The following is a 13853-nucleotide window of genomic DNA, read 5'->3' as shown; positions in this document are numbered from 1 at the left end:
GGCTAATGGCAAACCCAAACAAAACTTTAAGTGCAACCCTGTGGCTCGCCACACAAACACACACCTGATTCGTGTTCGGCACAAAGGGAAGGAAATTTGTCGAATTTTAAACGAAGCATTGAAAAGTGAATACGCGTTTTACAATCAAGTGCTTAAAATTGTGTGTTTTAATTGATTTCCAACACCTTTAATTGCTTAAAAACAGCTAATTTATTGAAATAACACATAGGAACATATTGCAAATAATAAAATCATAACAAAATGTCGCTATTCGGCTCATTAATGGGAGATTTCGATGATGACCTTTTCATGGGGTAAGTTTGTGATTCTGCTGTAACAACTCGGCGCTGGGTGCTCCGCTATTGCCGATGACAAAAAAAGTATTTCGTCTACACTGCAAGAACATGTGTACCCCATATGTTTGAAGGTGATTGTTATGCATTGTGGAAAAAATTACGCGACTAGGGAGTGTAAAATAGATTTTATAAATAAAAAGACTTTAGTAATGTGATGTTTAGGAAAAACTTAATTTTTTCACTACAAGCTGTCACGGGAGATGAACATCGAAATGTAAAATTTTAGTGCGCACGATTGAGTATGTAATACATACAAATAGCTTGTTGAAGTGAAAATTATTAAGGAATTGACTTAAAACTTCGAAATGTATAACAAGTGGTCTGCAAATTTATGTCGTTTATTCAGTTTGTATAAATGTGGATTTATGTTGTTATCCATGCCTTTTACTTGCTTTATTGTTTCTATTTGCGGTGAACGGATTCTCCTTTAATCAATTACGGTTTTATATGCCATGCAAAGCTCTATATATTTGTATCCATATGTATATGTACGTCAACGGTGACGTTAACCATAGTGAAATTGCAACAACAATCTTACAAATGAAAAATCAATAAATATTATTTTCTTGTCGCTTTCCGTAGCATTTTATGTATTTCCTCATGTATATACTCCCGCTTCACATATTTTATAGTCTAGAGATTTCTAAGCAATTACACACCAATATTTTTATTACGAATTAGTAAAGTAACGTTTTCAGTCTTGGAGAGCATTAAGGTTTTTAAGATAGTTACGGTATATTGAGTTATTCACAGTGGCATAAAAAGTAGGTATTACTAGAATTTGGGTTAGTGGTTATTAAAGATGTTTTTAAAATATTTCATCTTAGGCGACCAATAATGTAATAATTTTATTGATAATATTCAATATTTAAAAAAAGTATTCAAAATGGCTACCATTTTAAATTTTTACTGTTTGTAGATGTGAAAATAGTTAATAACACTTTGTTATACAATTTAGAAATCCTATCAATATTTGTCTAATCTGTTGAATTTGATTGACTCATGAATTATACTCTGTTTAATTTTTGCACTCCTTCGGGCAGATTTCACGTAATGCTTTTCAATATCTTTCTCTGCCAATCCTAACTGTAATTGCATTTAAAATGATGCTTATCTTAAAAACATGTACATAATACATATGTGTGCATATATATGTAGCCACCAAAAAATAAATGAAAAAGAAGAATTAAATAAAATTATTAATGACATCATCACAATTTGCAAGCCTATTCGATTTTTATATTACAATAGCAAAGGCAATAAACTGGGAATTTTTATTAATTAATTTATGTATAATTGAAAATTATTGTTTAGAAAACCAACCTTTGAAAACCTTACCGTTAACTCAGTAACTTTGTTTTTTTGCTTAAACAAAAAAGTATTTTTTCTGGCAGAAGTAATTTTGTTTTGGGCGCTTTGTTTTATATAATTTACTTATTTTTTGAAGTAAAAATTTTGTTTGTGAAAATGCCTGCCGGCGCACGACGACGGTCACATTCGTATGCTGTTTCCGTTTATTTATTTTCTTTTTGAACAACCCTTTAATTAGCTAATTTTCGCACATTTTCAGTAATCACATGAATGCCATGAACATGCAAATGCGTTCGATGAATCGTTTGATGAACTCATTCATGCCCGATCCATTCAATATGTTGGCACCATTCGACCCCGGCTTCCAACAGAATGCGCTCATGGAGCGTAGCAATCAACATGTCGCTAATCCAATGGGTGGACTTTTCGGTTTTCCAGCAATGCCAAATATAAATAGACTACTTAGTGCAGGTGAGTTCGCATTCTCTACACATTTAATTAAGTCTTTACTTATATGTATATTTAACTCAAACTATGCTAATTGTTTTACTAGATATTGGCTCACCAAACGGCGCTTCATATTGCTCCAGCTCAGTGATTACTATGTCGTCTGGTCCAGATGGTCGCCCACAAATTTATCAGGCAACAACTAGTACAAAAACTGGACCAGGTGGCATACGTGAGACACGTAAAACCGTTGAGGATTCAAGGCGTGGCATGAAGAAAATGGCTATTGGTCATCATATTGGGGAGCGTGCGCATATTATTGAAAAAGAACAAGACTTGCGTTCCGGTCAGTTAGAGGAGCGTCAAGAGTTTATAAACTTAGAGGAAGATGATGCAGAGGACTTCGATCGTGAATTTACCAACCGGGCACGTGGTAGTGTACGTGGTGCGCGTCCACAAGAGATGATCACCATTGAATCGGCTGATGATGACGATGATGTGCGTCCACGTCATTACAGCAGACATCACGGTAGTGGTGGACAGCATCGCAGACAATTGCCAGCTTTGCCCGCACCGCCACAACAGAATAGGTAAGTTCGTGAACACCAATTTATTGTTATCAAATATTAATTTGTTCATTTCAATTTTGAATTGGTGTGTGTATGTTGTAGGAAAATTGTATATACATAAATTTAATTTTATTCCGGATTAAATGCTAAACTGCTCGTGGGTGCATAAATTTCGTGCGAAATTTAGTAGAAACCTACATGAAATTTGTGCAAGTTTTAGTGCATTTTACACACTGCTTAAGTTAGAAGATTAAATATTTTTTAGGTGTACTTTTTTTTTTTTTTAAAGTACCGCTTTCTAACAAAAGGCTAACACAAAATAAGTTAAGTGAAAGAGTAATTTGTTAAATGTGGCAATAAATACAAATAAATTCTTGCAATTCTTATCTTCCCTGGTTTATTTTTGCTGGATTATGTAAAAACTAATTTTTCTTTCAAAATTCGTCTCCTCGTAATTTATGTTTTATTGTCCTTTTATTATTTACTAATGCTTCCAATATTCACAATATTCACATGTAATTTTATTTTGAGTTTATTAACTTTTTTCGCTTTCGTAATCAAAAATTCACTGGTTTACTGAAAAGAAATTGTTGCTTTATATCTACTTCCAGATATGATAAAAAATAAAAAAAATATATATAAACAAAGAAACTTGATTGATTAAGGATTGAATTTAACTTCGACTAGCATAACTACTACAGCTACTACATACTACTAAAATATATATGTACATACATATATCTATCACTTATATAGAACCACTACAACTGCTATCATTCCCAGAATTCAAATACTATAATATAATAATGTAATGTCGAATTCGCGTTTAACTGCAAGCAATAATCACAAACAGATTTTTCGAAAAAATGCATATTAATAGTTAAACTGAAAGTATTAAAAATTAACCAAAAAAAGAAAACAATTGCATTGATTGATATGCCTACATACATATATACAGAGCATTAACAATGAAATTAACTTTAATAAAAGCAGTCACAACAAAAAAAGAAAATGAGAGCCTACGAGTGTTTGAAATTTCACACCTTCCCACTCCACTTCACTTATTATGACTAACAGTATAAGCGTAAAGACTACTAAATTCAAAGCGACCCGTAAGAAAATATTTCGACACTCACAAATTCGCCCTAAAAATATGAGGTAGGCCATTTTGTAAATTAAATAGTATTTATTGTTTTTAGAGTTCTTTAATTATATTTATTTGTCACTGATTGTGTTATAGTTAGATGTTTTATTTATACTTCATTGTATTACTTAACATCTATTAATGTTTTAAAACATATATTTAGAATTAATTTTCATAAAATATTTTCTGCATATTTATATTGAAGATTTTTTTTCTGTATTGTATTTCTATTGTGAATGTTCATTCATACCACTCACTCATATCCACAACTAAGAAGATATAAAAAACTGTTAGATATTTACTTTTTCGAGTTCAATTTTCGCGTATATCAATTTCAGTAGAAACAGAAAATAAAAATATGTTATTTCTAAAGTGCTGTTAAGTTTCGTAGAGTAGCTCGAAACTGTTCATGAAGAAGTGACCGATTTTCATTTTTTGGGGTTATGCATATAGATTTAATAATATTTATATTATAAAGTTTTCTTAGTTTTCGAAGTTATTCAATAACTAACCTCAAAAGTAAAAAAAAATATATAAATAGAACAATAAGGGTTCATTTTGATTTAATTAAAATTGTCTATTTCCTAAAATAATTTATCGATTATACATGAATTTTAGCAACATCTGCTTCAATGTATTACTGAAAATCCAAAAACTTAACAACTTTTTCTAAACAAATTGTGGTTGGTAAAATAATTTTAACATGTTGTTGTGTGTTCGCCCAACAATAATTAAAAAACAAATTAAAACTCACAGTTGCATTTTCACAAATTGGGGAAAATAGCAAACAAATCACCACCACCAAATATTAATTAAATACGCTTCAAATGTGAATAATCGCAATTTTCTTCGCTTTTCACACTACGTTCCAAATACAGCTCGACATTGTCCCCTTCATCGTCGGTCGATTCGTTGAACTCCAACTCTAAGAACAACAAAAGCCACAACAACACCGACAATTTGTCTACGGAGCGCGCAAATGCAAACGTCACCACAAAAAACAAAACCACAACGTCAACGTCAACACAAAACAGCAATAGTAAAGCCAACAACAACAATAGCTACTTGACATCGCAAACAACGCTTCGCTCTCCGACCGCTGCCGGCTATCATCGCGGCATTGCAGCACGTCGTCCATTACGTACGCCATCGTCGTCGCCCCTAGCCACCACACCGACCAATCACAGTCACAGCACAGCGCCAACGACAAGGTTTGTGTCACAAAATACCAAAACAAAACATGAACCATATAAAGCCAAGAATCAGAAACACTGAATCAAAAAAAAAAAAATTAACTCACGAAAATGCGTTCAAATTACGAATTTACGAAAAACTTGCGAAAATGGAAAACAAAGCAGCATTTCCACCTCTCGCACCACCCACATTCGTAGGAATTATGAGTTCGGAAGTTGTCACAGCCCTACCACTAACAATTTTATATTTCGTTGAATAATTTTGCTGCGAATTTTAAATTTTTTCTGGAAAATCTCCGTATCAGCGCAACTCAATTATATTTTCTTCGTTGAACTTATGTTGTTTCTGAAATTTTAGTCAAATTATCGATTTTCCGTGCGGAAACAGATAATTGATTTTTTAGGCAATTTTTTTTGTTTTTTCTCCAAATTTTAAACATTGATATGTTTTAATCTTTTAAAAACTGAGCTTCTTAAATTATATAAATTTTTAGCTCTGATAAAAAAAATATATATGTAATTGAGTATTAGATATATAGACTATATGTATAATTGCGCATTTCTCATAATCTTATTATTTTCAAATGTTTAAAATTGATTTATATAATTTTTTTTTCAACAATTTTTAATTCAACCGTAAAACCTTTGAATATTCCCATTTCAGAGTTAATATTTCTCAATTTTCTTTTCGTGTATCATTTTTCCTTACATTGTATATTTCGAAAAACTTTATTTCATAGTTTTAACGGTAACATAACAAACATTACAGATATTTGTTTACTAATATCTTATTATACTGATAAAATATCTTTCCCAGTCATATTTAATTAATTATATAATTAGGATAATACAGTGAAATCTTAATAATAAATAATTCTTATCATTTATGCCTCTTTACATACCATGTATTCCTTTCTACCCATTAAACTTAAAAGTCGCTCATATTCGCATATGCTTTTCGTAAATGAAAATCGCTGTTGACAGCTCAACTCCATTTGCCATTAGTTCATTCACTGTTGACAGTTCAGCTCCATTTGACATTAGTTTATTTGCTTCAGCTAACAAATTCTTCATTACTTTTTACCATGTTGATTAACGTTTTATTTCAAAAATTCTAAAATGCTATTAAATAGCAAATTTCCTCTCATTCCACTGCATATTATTAACTACATGTATTCTACATAACCCTCTGCTAAATTTTTTGCGTCTATCCTTCTTTTGCTTAAATTAAAATATCCGCCCAACAAAAAAATGACACAATATCAATTAAAATATTTTCACTCAACAGAGATTGGCGTTTGTATAATCCACGTTTTTATCGTACAAATAAATAAACAATAGTACAACAACAATGAAAATTAAAACAACAGTAAATCGTGAAGATGAAATAAAATATACTCCTATCTAAGTAAATAAAATACAAAACAACAATTAAACACATTTATGGAAATTGGTTTGGAGAGCAGCCGTCGGAGATACAACAACAACAAATAATTAAAACTAAAATCAAAACACAAAATAAAAATGTGCAATAATTTTAATTAATTTACTACGAACATTTGTAAACATACATACATACGATTCAGCAAAACGAATAACGAAAACAACGACAAACGAAAAACTACTAAGCGATTTTTGAAAATATAAGTAAAATAAAAAAATATTAATCAATCAGTCATACATAATTGATTGGCATACAAAGTAATAATATTAATGGCATACTTTTCATACATACAAACAAAGCGTCAAAGAAACGATCTTGAAACCAAACGATGCAGCCTACTTAGCAAAGAAGACATATAGATGCATTGAAACGCTTGCTGCACAACTTTCCACTTGAGTGCAGCTCAAATCTTGTTTTTCATATGCGGCTGGAGTGCGTTGTAAGCAGACTTGAGACACTTATGCAGCTGTTATGAGTCGATCAATGCTTTGCAATCTTTCAAAGCAAATCTTTTTAAAAACAAAGAACCAAAGCGACTTTCTCACTACCTATCATCCCTGTTCGCTAAATATATACTGTCATATATATAAATCAGCTGTTCCAGCATTGTGGTTAATGAATTGTTATATGTACTGCTCGCAGTCTTACGTGTAAGCAATGTATATCCTCTGGTGGCGATTTCTTAACAAAAGTCAGTTCACTATAATAATTTGTATACAGAAGCTGTAAATATGTTTGCAAATGAAAAAAAAAACTAAGCATAGAAAAAATCAATATTTGCTTTTTATCGTCGACATGTCTTTTCAAGAAGTCCTTGTTGTGCTTACTTTGCTGCTTAAAAATGTAAATACGCGCTGCTGTAATAATGCGTTTAATTAAACCGCAAATGTGCTATATACATGCAAATGAAAGTCATTCTATGGATTACAAAATATTTATCAATACATATATTAATAGTTTAACAAATGGTTATACCCAACGCACTTGGCTTACTGCCCTGATGACAAGTGCTTTTTCAGCCGGAAAAAGGATTATCGCCTGCAACGATTTTCTGTTAAATTTCGGAATGCTTTCGTCAAATCTGCGAGTAAATCTTACTAATATTAAAATATTAATGGTATTTGTTAAACAAAACTGTTTGGTATTGGACGTACGCTAAATATTTGGTGGTGGTATTCTCTCACGTTTTCCTCTTAATATTTTATTTGTAAACGGGCTCATTTATTGTTAATAGTTTTTGAAATGCTTGCTTTAAAGGTTTAGGGAAATTTATGTATAAATTTTCTCGTCGTCCCCTCGTTTACAAAATGGCCAACGAAAGAGTCCTTGTGTGAACACAGTCCAAGCACACATAAATATGTTGCCATGACATGGGTGTGTGTAACCGAAACAGACCCAGATTTGTATACAACTTTTCATAGTAACCTAAGGTGTTGTACGTTTGTAGACCTGTTTTTTTTGAAGAATTTCATACTTAATTTACTTTTATAATATGCACAATAAGTTGCGTGCTTTAAAAAATAATAAATTTTCTAAATTAAATATTTTTGCAACTGTATACGGCATTTCCCCCAATGCTTTTCTACGTACCACTAGATTCCCCTGTGTAATATTTTCAATATAAAGCCTACATAACCTCAAAATTTTCATATATTATTCGATCGTTAATATATTTGCTTTATTTTTTGCTATATATTTTTGAAGGTATATCTTAGTCTGTGAAAAATATTGATATCACTTGAAGTCGTCTCATGAATTTTAATGTTTTTTTTGTGATAACTTGACGTCTCATAAATTTTCATCATTACCCATTGCTTGCCTATTGCCTGTAACCTCGTTTTGCCTGCACGCCGCCCCTTATACATATATGTAGCTCTGCAATTATGCATACATATTCGTAAATGTTATTATGATTCATGAATTACTATTTGTGTGTCAATTTCTAGTTTAAGTTTGAACAAATTAATTTTTTTATGTTTATTTAATTTCAATTACTTAGTTTTTAAGCTTGCTTAATTTAATTACGTTATAAATTTGTTAATATTGAAATATATTTTCTACACATTTTTTTTACAGTGTACATCCCCATCCATATAACGCTTCGGCCGCACGCCGCAATTACCGCTCTAAACATAGCAAACAACATCAACAGCCACACCAGCCACAAACGCTGACCATAACCGAGGTAATCGATGACGACGATGATGAAGAGGTGCAACCAACTGGCGGTGCGGTAATCGTAGAAGAGGTGGAAGATGATGCAGGACCCGCAACAGTAATCAATCCAGCCGCTGCCGCCGCAGCAGTAGCAGCTAACAGAACGGCTTCAAAATCTCAGAAATCACCTCATCATTAAAACCATTGAAATCCATTACATACATACATATATTAATTGCGCGTGGAAGTATGTGTTGTTGTAACGCTGATGAGTGAACGAACGGACGCATTAATTTAAGTAGTTGACCACATTGATAATAATGAAATGTTCAAGGCGTTGAGGTATTAATGAGACGAGGCGCAAATGTAGTGGTGGTGTGCGCAGCAGCAAGCGCCAATTAATTATTTAGTTAAATAGTCGAAGTAAACGTTTGGTAGTTGAGTTGGGGAGCGCGTTGGCAGTTCGCGTAAATTAAAATGCAACGCTGTTCGTGCGTATTTTATAGAATTTTAAGTAGTGGGGGCATATAAACAAAACAAAACAAAACATAAGCAAACAAAAAAATCTATCTTAGGATAACACTTAATAAACCCTTAACATTTATTAGTACTGTATAAAAATAATTATCTACACTTTATGCTGCGCGTGCCCATCAATAACACAAAATTTTTGAGATGTTTGTGCTGCGCATAACGAAAACAAAAAACAAAATACAAAAAACCCATAAAAGCAAAAACATTCTAAAGCAGTTGTTTTATGCAAAGAAAACGTCAAATTACTTGTATGATTGATTTTATAAATACATGCTTATATGAGTCTTATGCTGTGCTGTACCGCAGCTGCTGCACCTTTTAATTCAAATACAATTTTATTATAACACATAATTACTATATACAAAACTTATTTGATTTCCACCTACACATATGCATACATATATATCGAAAAAATAATACTATAAATTCTAAACTTAAACTATGTATTATGAAGTATATTTGTGAATTTATTAGCAATACAACGACAAAAAAAATGTTTGCTTAACGAAATATGAAATATATCTTAGCTATTGATGCAATATGAATTGAGATGTTGTATACAAATTGTATGACAGAAAGCTAGCTTCCAAACCACTGTAGACTGCATATTATAGTTTCAAAATGCTGGCGTCAATGTTAGCGCTACTTAGTCGGGTTTCCAAACCTCAAGTTGGCGAGCAGTGACGACAATTTCATATAATAACAGCGTTTAAGCATTATTTCATGCTCCTCTTTTGCTATGTACATTCGCTTTTAAAACGTAAACAATTTTTGTTGTAAATCAAAAATAAATTTTCCTTAAATTTGCCATTGAAAAATATCTATTAAAAGAATTTCTTTAAAAGCTCACAATAAATTCAAGCGGCAATTGCGCTGGCAGCGTAATTATGTGCTAAAATTCAATCAAAACAAAAAATAATAAATAAATAAACAATGTCTTGAAGTAAAAAGCAACCTACATATAATGGAATAGATGAAACAACAGCCCAAAAATTAAAAAAGTAATATGTACTAAAAGAAAATAATTTGAAATATAAAAAATACTATTTTAATTTGTTATTTTTATTTTAGAATTTTTTCTTATATATCGGGTTTCTATTTGCGGAAATAGGGTATTTATTAAATTTTTAACAGTTATGTATGTGTTATTGAATATTCTTTTAAAAAGCAGTCGTAATGACATTTCAGTTTGTTATTGTATGTAGCTGTCAATATGCGAAATTTTCATCAATTAAAATCTCTATTCTTACTAAAGTTAAGCAAATCGTGTATAATTTTGCAGTTAATTTCAACTGATAAAAATGTAAACTTTTTTGGAGCATATAGAAAATGGAAAAGTTCAAGCATAATTAAATAAATAAAAAAATGCTACCATCAAGACAGCTGTCACTTTGTTTTATTTACACTTGCAAACCGCACAGGTTTTTTAGCTGCGTGCATAAATCAATATTGGTGAGTATAAATTTGTAGTGTTTTCCAAAGCTTTGTTAGAAAGTGAACACGATTTTTTAGTTTTATTTTAATTTTTATTCGAATTAAAAAAACCATGATGAGAATCTTGATGACACAGCTTTGCAACAAATCACTCACTTAAAATTGTAAATTTTTAATTTCGTTCCATGCGCGCCTCCGATTCACGCCAATTTCGTTTGATCATTTCCACAATTTGCTTGCACAATTGCGACTTTGCAAAGTAATTGCCCACACATAGCAATATGAAGGCCCATGCAAGTATGAGCACGTAATCGACTTGCGGTACTGGCTGTAGTGGCAGCGGTCCGGTGACTTCTAAATCCTTTGGTATTGGTTCAATAGGTTTAATGCCGGTATGTCGTGTGACGAATGCATGAAACGTACCGATGTCACTATAGAATTTCACTATCGGTCGACCTTGATGGAATAGCAGCAACGTTGGCAAACCGACTATACCGAATTCTGTATTGAAACTGGGAAATTTGAAAGCATCAATAGCAGCGAAACGCAATGTGGGAAATAGTATTGGTAACATGTTGGCGTAGGGTGCCACATGTGCACAGCCAAGACTCGATTCGGTGTAGAAGAGCACAATAACACAACTGCCCGGCTCATGGCGTTTAGTGGCATTACCCACCGGTTTGAGTAGCGCCACTATATCCTTAAGATTTTGCATAATTAATAGTGTATTGTCATTGCGTGTCGCGTTCTCATGTCGCTCCGGCTGCAAGCACCGCATCATTATTGGTGGTTTGCGCACAGCTTCCGTAATATTGCTTGGTAATAGATGTAATATGTGGTGATCGTCTGGTGCACAATATAAACGTTCGCTGTATGTTATGTATGGCAAGAAATCGTATTGACACTGACCGCGTGAAATACCCAATTCCTCGAGTGTCATCTGTGAGATGTCTTTGGTGCGTGTGCCATTGCCGTTATAGTCGCTCGCGCCGCCATATGAAAAGAACTTAAATATGGTTTTAAAGGCTGGCATTTCTGCAGTTGCTGTGCTGAAGCAGGCAGCTATTGGGAGGCAAAAAAAATTGCTCTGAGTTTTCAACAAATTCAACGGAAACATTTATATTTACCCGAAATCAGCGCGATGAAGAATACACTACTGCTCATTGTTAAGACTGCAGGCAATAACACTGAGTTGTAAATTTCGGCTTCGAACAGTTTATTTTGTTGGTTTAAATTAATTAATTTTTAGGTAAATACAAATATAGACAAATTAATCAAATACTTTATAACAGACCAAACTTTTAGCAACTGTCAACAGTAACAGCTGTTACGCAGCTGTCAAACGTAAACAAATATTGCGGATAAAAGTGTTGCCGTTGTTTGTGCAATTCTGAAGCGGATAAAAACTACACATAACGGTCGATAGAGCGCGTGCTAACAGTTAATTATGTATGTTAAATTTTAAAATACAATTAATTTTATTTATTTGAGTTTTTTGAAACTATGTAAAGTTTATTATAAACGAACATACGTGTTCAAAAAAGTTAGAAAATAGTGGAAACTGGTGATCTTTACCAATTAAATTTGTAAGAGAGGTCAGGTAATCCCGTGCGTTCTGTTGCTGAGGTTATGTGTTCGAAGTGAGGTTTCTCTGAAAGTGTGCTAATGAGAATAATTAAAAGTTTCGCGGCTAAGTACTACAACAATAACAAATATTACAAAAATAATTAGACCAAATGCATTTCGGCAACCTTTTGAACAAGCAACCCCAAAATATTTTACTAAATTTCAAATACAAGTAAGTGGCAATTTCATAACAAAATGGCGTTGCGGTTGTCATCTTTGACAAATGAGTAGAAGAATATCTTGGTGCAAATGGAAAACACTGATTAATTTATGAAGTGAAACTAAAACTATTTCTACCGCATACACACCCACAAGCGCACACCTACAAACGGTTGTTGGTATTTCTAAGGCGTGAACGACATTTATAGCCCAGCAAGGCTTTTAATGAGCAAATAAGCCGCGGGTAGCGGAAAAGGAAATGTGCTTGGCAAAGTGTTAATTTCCGTGTAAATGCACTCGATTGAGAAAGCGATACATATTCATGCACTTCCACACACACCCATTTACAAAACGCAAATGAAAGTGCATAAACAGCGTTTTAAAACTATTGCTGAATCAAATGGTGCAAATGTAGGGCAATATTACCTTGGAAGACGGTACACATGCACTTACATATATGAAGACGGTACTCTTGTACATATATGTATGTATATGTATGTATGTATATGAAGACGATACACGTGCACACATGTATAGGTACCTACGAACTCAAGAGCCTTAATGCAATTACTATTCGAGCGCAATGAGCTACATTTCTGACTCTAATGCCAAGTGGGTGTGTCTCGGCTTTGTAATATGAATCCTCCCATTGCAATTGAATGCGCCAAGACAGTACGCGTTTCACATATCAATTTATGGCGAAAATGTGATGTGTGTGTGTATGTGTGTGCTCAGCATAGCTTGTAAACATGTGTTACGAATGTCCAATGCAGTTATGTGGCATGTTGCACATGCAATACGTATTGTAGACATGCCGTGTGCGCGCTTGTATGGACACAGTGAGGCGTGTTAATATACAAGCAACCAGTTCAAGCTGATAGAGATCTTGTATACTCGGGCGCATGTGATATGTTTGTTAGCTCATAAGCAATATAAGCGGAACAGTTTAATTTACATTTTATACAGTTGAAAGTTGGGGTATATCGTTTATGCCAAGAATGACATGCGATTTGTCTTACATTGCAGCAAGCTAAATGATGTAAGCAAAACATTGCGTTCAAGAAAGGCAAATAAGGAAATATTGTGATTTAAAAATATTTCATTTTCATTAAACACATATTTTTTCTGATTTTCAAGCAGATATAACCCCATAAGAGATATACATATATAATATACATACATATATGTACATATATGTACATACGCACTACCAATAGTACCTGGGATTGACCCGGATTTTACCCGGCCAAGGGCTGTTTTTTTCGTCGATACAACCCCATTTGGATCGGTGAGTATTAAGTTTGTCCCAATTGCAGGGTTATGGATCGAATTTCGTTTTACCCTTATAATTCTGACAAAAATCGATTAGTCCTTCGTGTATATCTCTAAGCATCTCTCGTAAAATCCTTTATTTATTGCATAACAATACATTTTACAGTACAAAAGGATGGAGAATTGCGATATTACACTCGATGAAGG

At 32.9% G+C, this 13853-nt stretch overlaps 2 protein-coding genes across 7 annotated transcripts; one reads left to right on the top strand and one right to left on the bottom strand.

Moving 5' to 3' along the window:
- The first annotated feature begins 70 nt into the window (after nucleotides 1-70).
- On the top strand, nucleotides 71-10537 carry LOC126754861 (myeloid leukemia factor). 6 transcript variants are annotated; one of them, XR_007666430.1, is made up of 6 exons: nucleotides 71-314; nucleotides 1927-2138; nucleotides 2221-2704; nucleotides 4706-5038; nucleotides 6309-7551; nucleotides 8541-8618. XR_007666430.1 is itself a non-coding variant. In XM_050467050.1 (5 exons), the coding sequence occupies exons 1-5, from the start codon at nucleotides 262-264 to the stop codon at nucleotides 8818-8820; spliced, it is 1362 nt and encodes a 453-aa protein (XP_050323007.1). In that variant the 5' UTR covers nucleotides 75-261; the 3' UTR covers nucleotides 8821-10537. The 6 variants fall into 6 exon arrangements, 5 of the variants coding, with proteins under 5 accessions (XP_050323007.1, XP_050323011.1, XP_050323009.1 ...); XM_050467050.1 differs by lacking the exon at nucleotides 6309-7551 and having other exon boundaries at nucleotides 75-314; nucleotides 8541-10537; XM_050467054.1 differs by lacking the exons at nucleotides 71-314; nucleotides 6309-7551 and adding an exon at nucleotides 465-595 and having other exon boundaries at nucleotides 8541-10537.
- A 122-nt stretch (nucleotides 10538-10659) lies between these two features.
- On the bottom strand, nucleotides 10660-11922 carry LOC126754871 (thioredoxin domain-containing protein 15). Its single transcript, XM_050467070.1, has 2 exons — nucleotides 11717-11922; nucleotides 10660-11651 (listed from the first exon to the last, which is right to left on the bottom strand). The coding sequence occupies exons 1-2, from the start codon at nucleotides 11751-11753 to the stop codon at nucleotides 10762-10764; spliced, it is 927 nt and encodes a 308-aa protein (XP_050323027.1). The 5' UTR covers nucleotides 11754-11922; the 3' UTR covers nucleotides 10660-10761.
- Between the last annotated feature and the right edge of the window lie 1931 nt (nucleotides 11923-13853).

This window comes from Bactrocera neohumeralis, chromosome 4 (genome assembly GCF_024586455.1).
Source record: "Bactrocera neohumeralis isolate Rockhampton chromosome 4, APGP_CSIRO_Bneo_wtdbg2-racon-allhic-juicebox.fasta_v2, whole genome shotgun sequence".
In the NCBI taxonomy this organism is placed as follows: domain Eukaryota; kingdom Metazoa; phylum Arthropoda; class Insecta; order Diptera; family Tephritidae; genus Bactrocera; species Bactrocera neohumeralis.
This window is presented reverse-complemented; position numbering and strand designations above follow the sequence as displayed.

What these genes read in the sequence shown, in the direction of transcription:
- LOC126754861 (XM_050467050.1), top strand. Translation starts at nt 262, where the DNA reads ATGTCGCTATTCGGCTCATTAATGGGAGATTTCGATGATGACCTTTTC. An exon ending in GATGATGACCTTTTCATGGG is followed by an intron (nt 315 to 1,926) that starts GTAAGTTTGTGA and finishes GCACATTTTCAG; the next exon opens with TAATCACATGAATGCCATGA. An exon ending in AGCACAGCGCCAACGACAAG is followed by an intron (nt 5,039 to 8,540) that starts GTTTGTGTCACA and finishes TTTTTTTTACAG; the next exon opens with TGTACATCCCCATCCATATA.
- LOC126754871 (XM_050467070.1), bottom strand. Translation starts at nt 11,753, where the DNA reads ATGAGCAGTAGTGTATTCTTCATCGCGCTGATTTCGG. An exon ending in CTTCATCGCGCTGATTTCGG is followed by an intron (nt 11,652 to 11,716) that starts GTAAATATAAAT and finishes GCCTCCCAATAG; the next exon opens with CTGCCTGCTTCAGCACAGCA.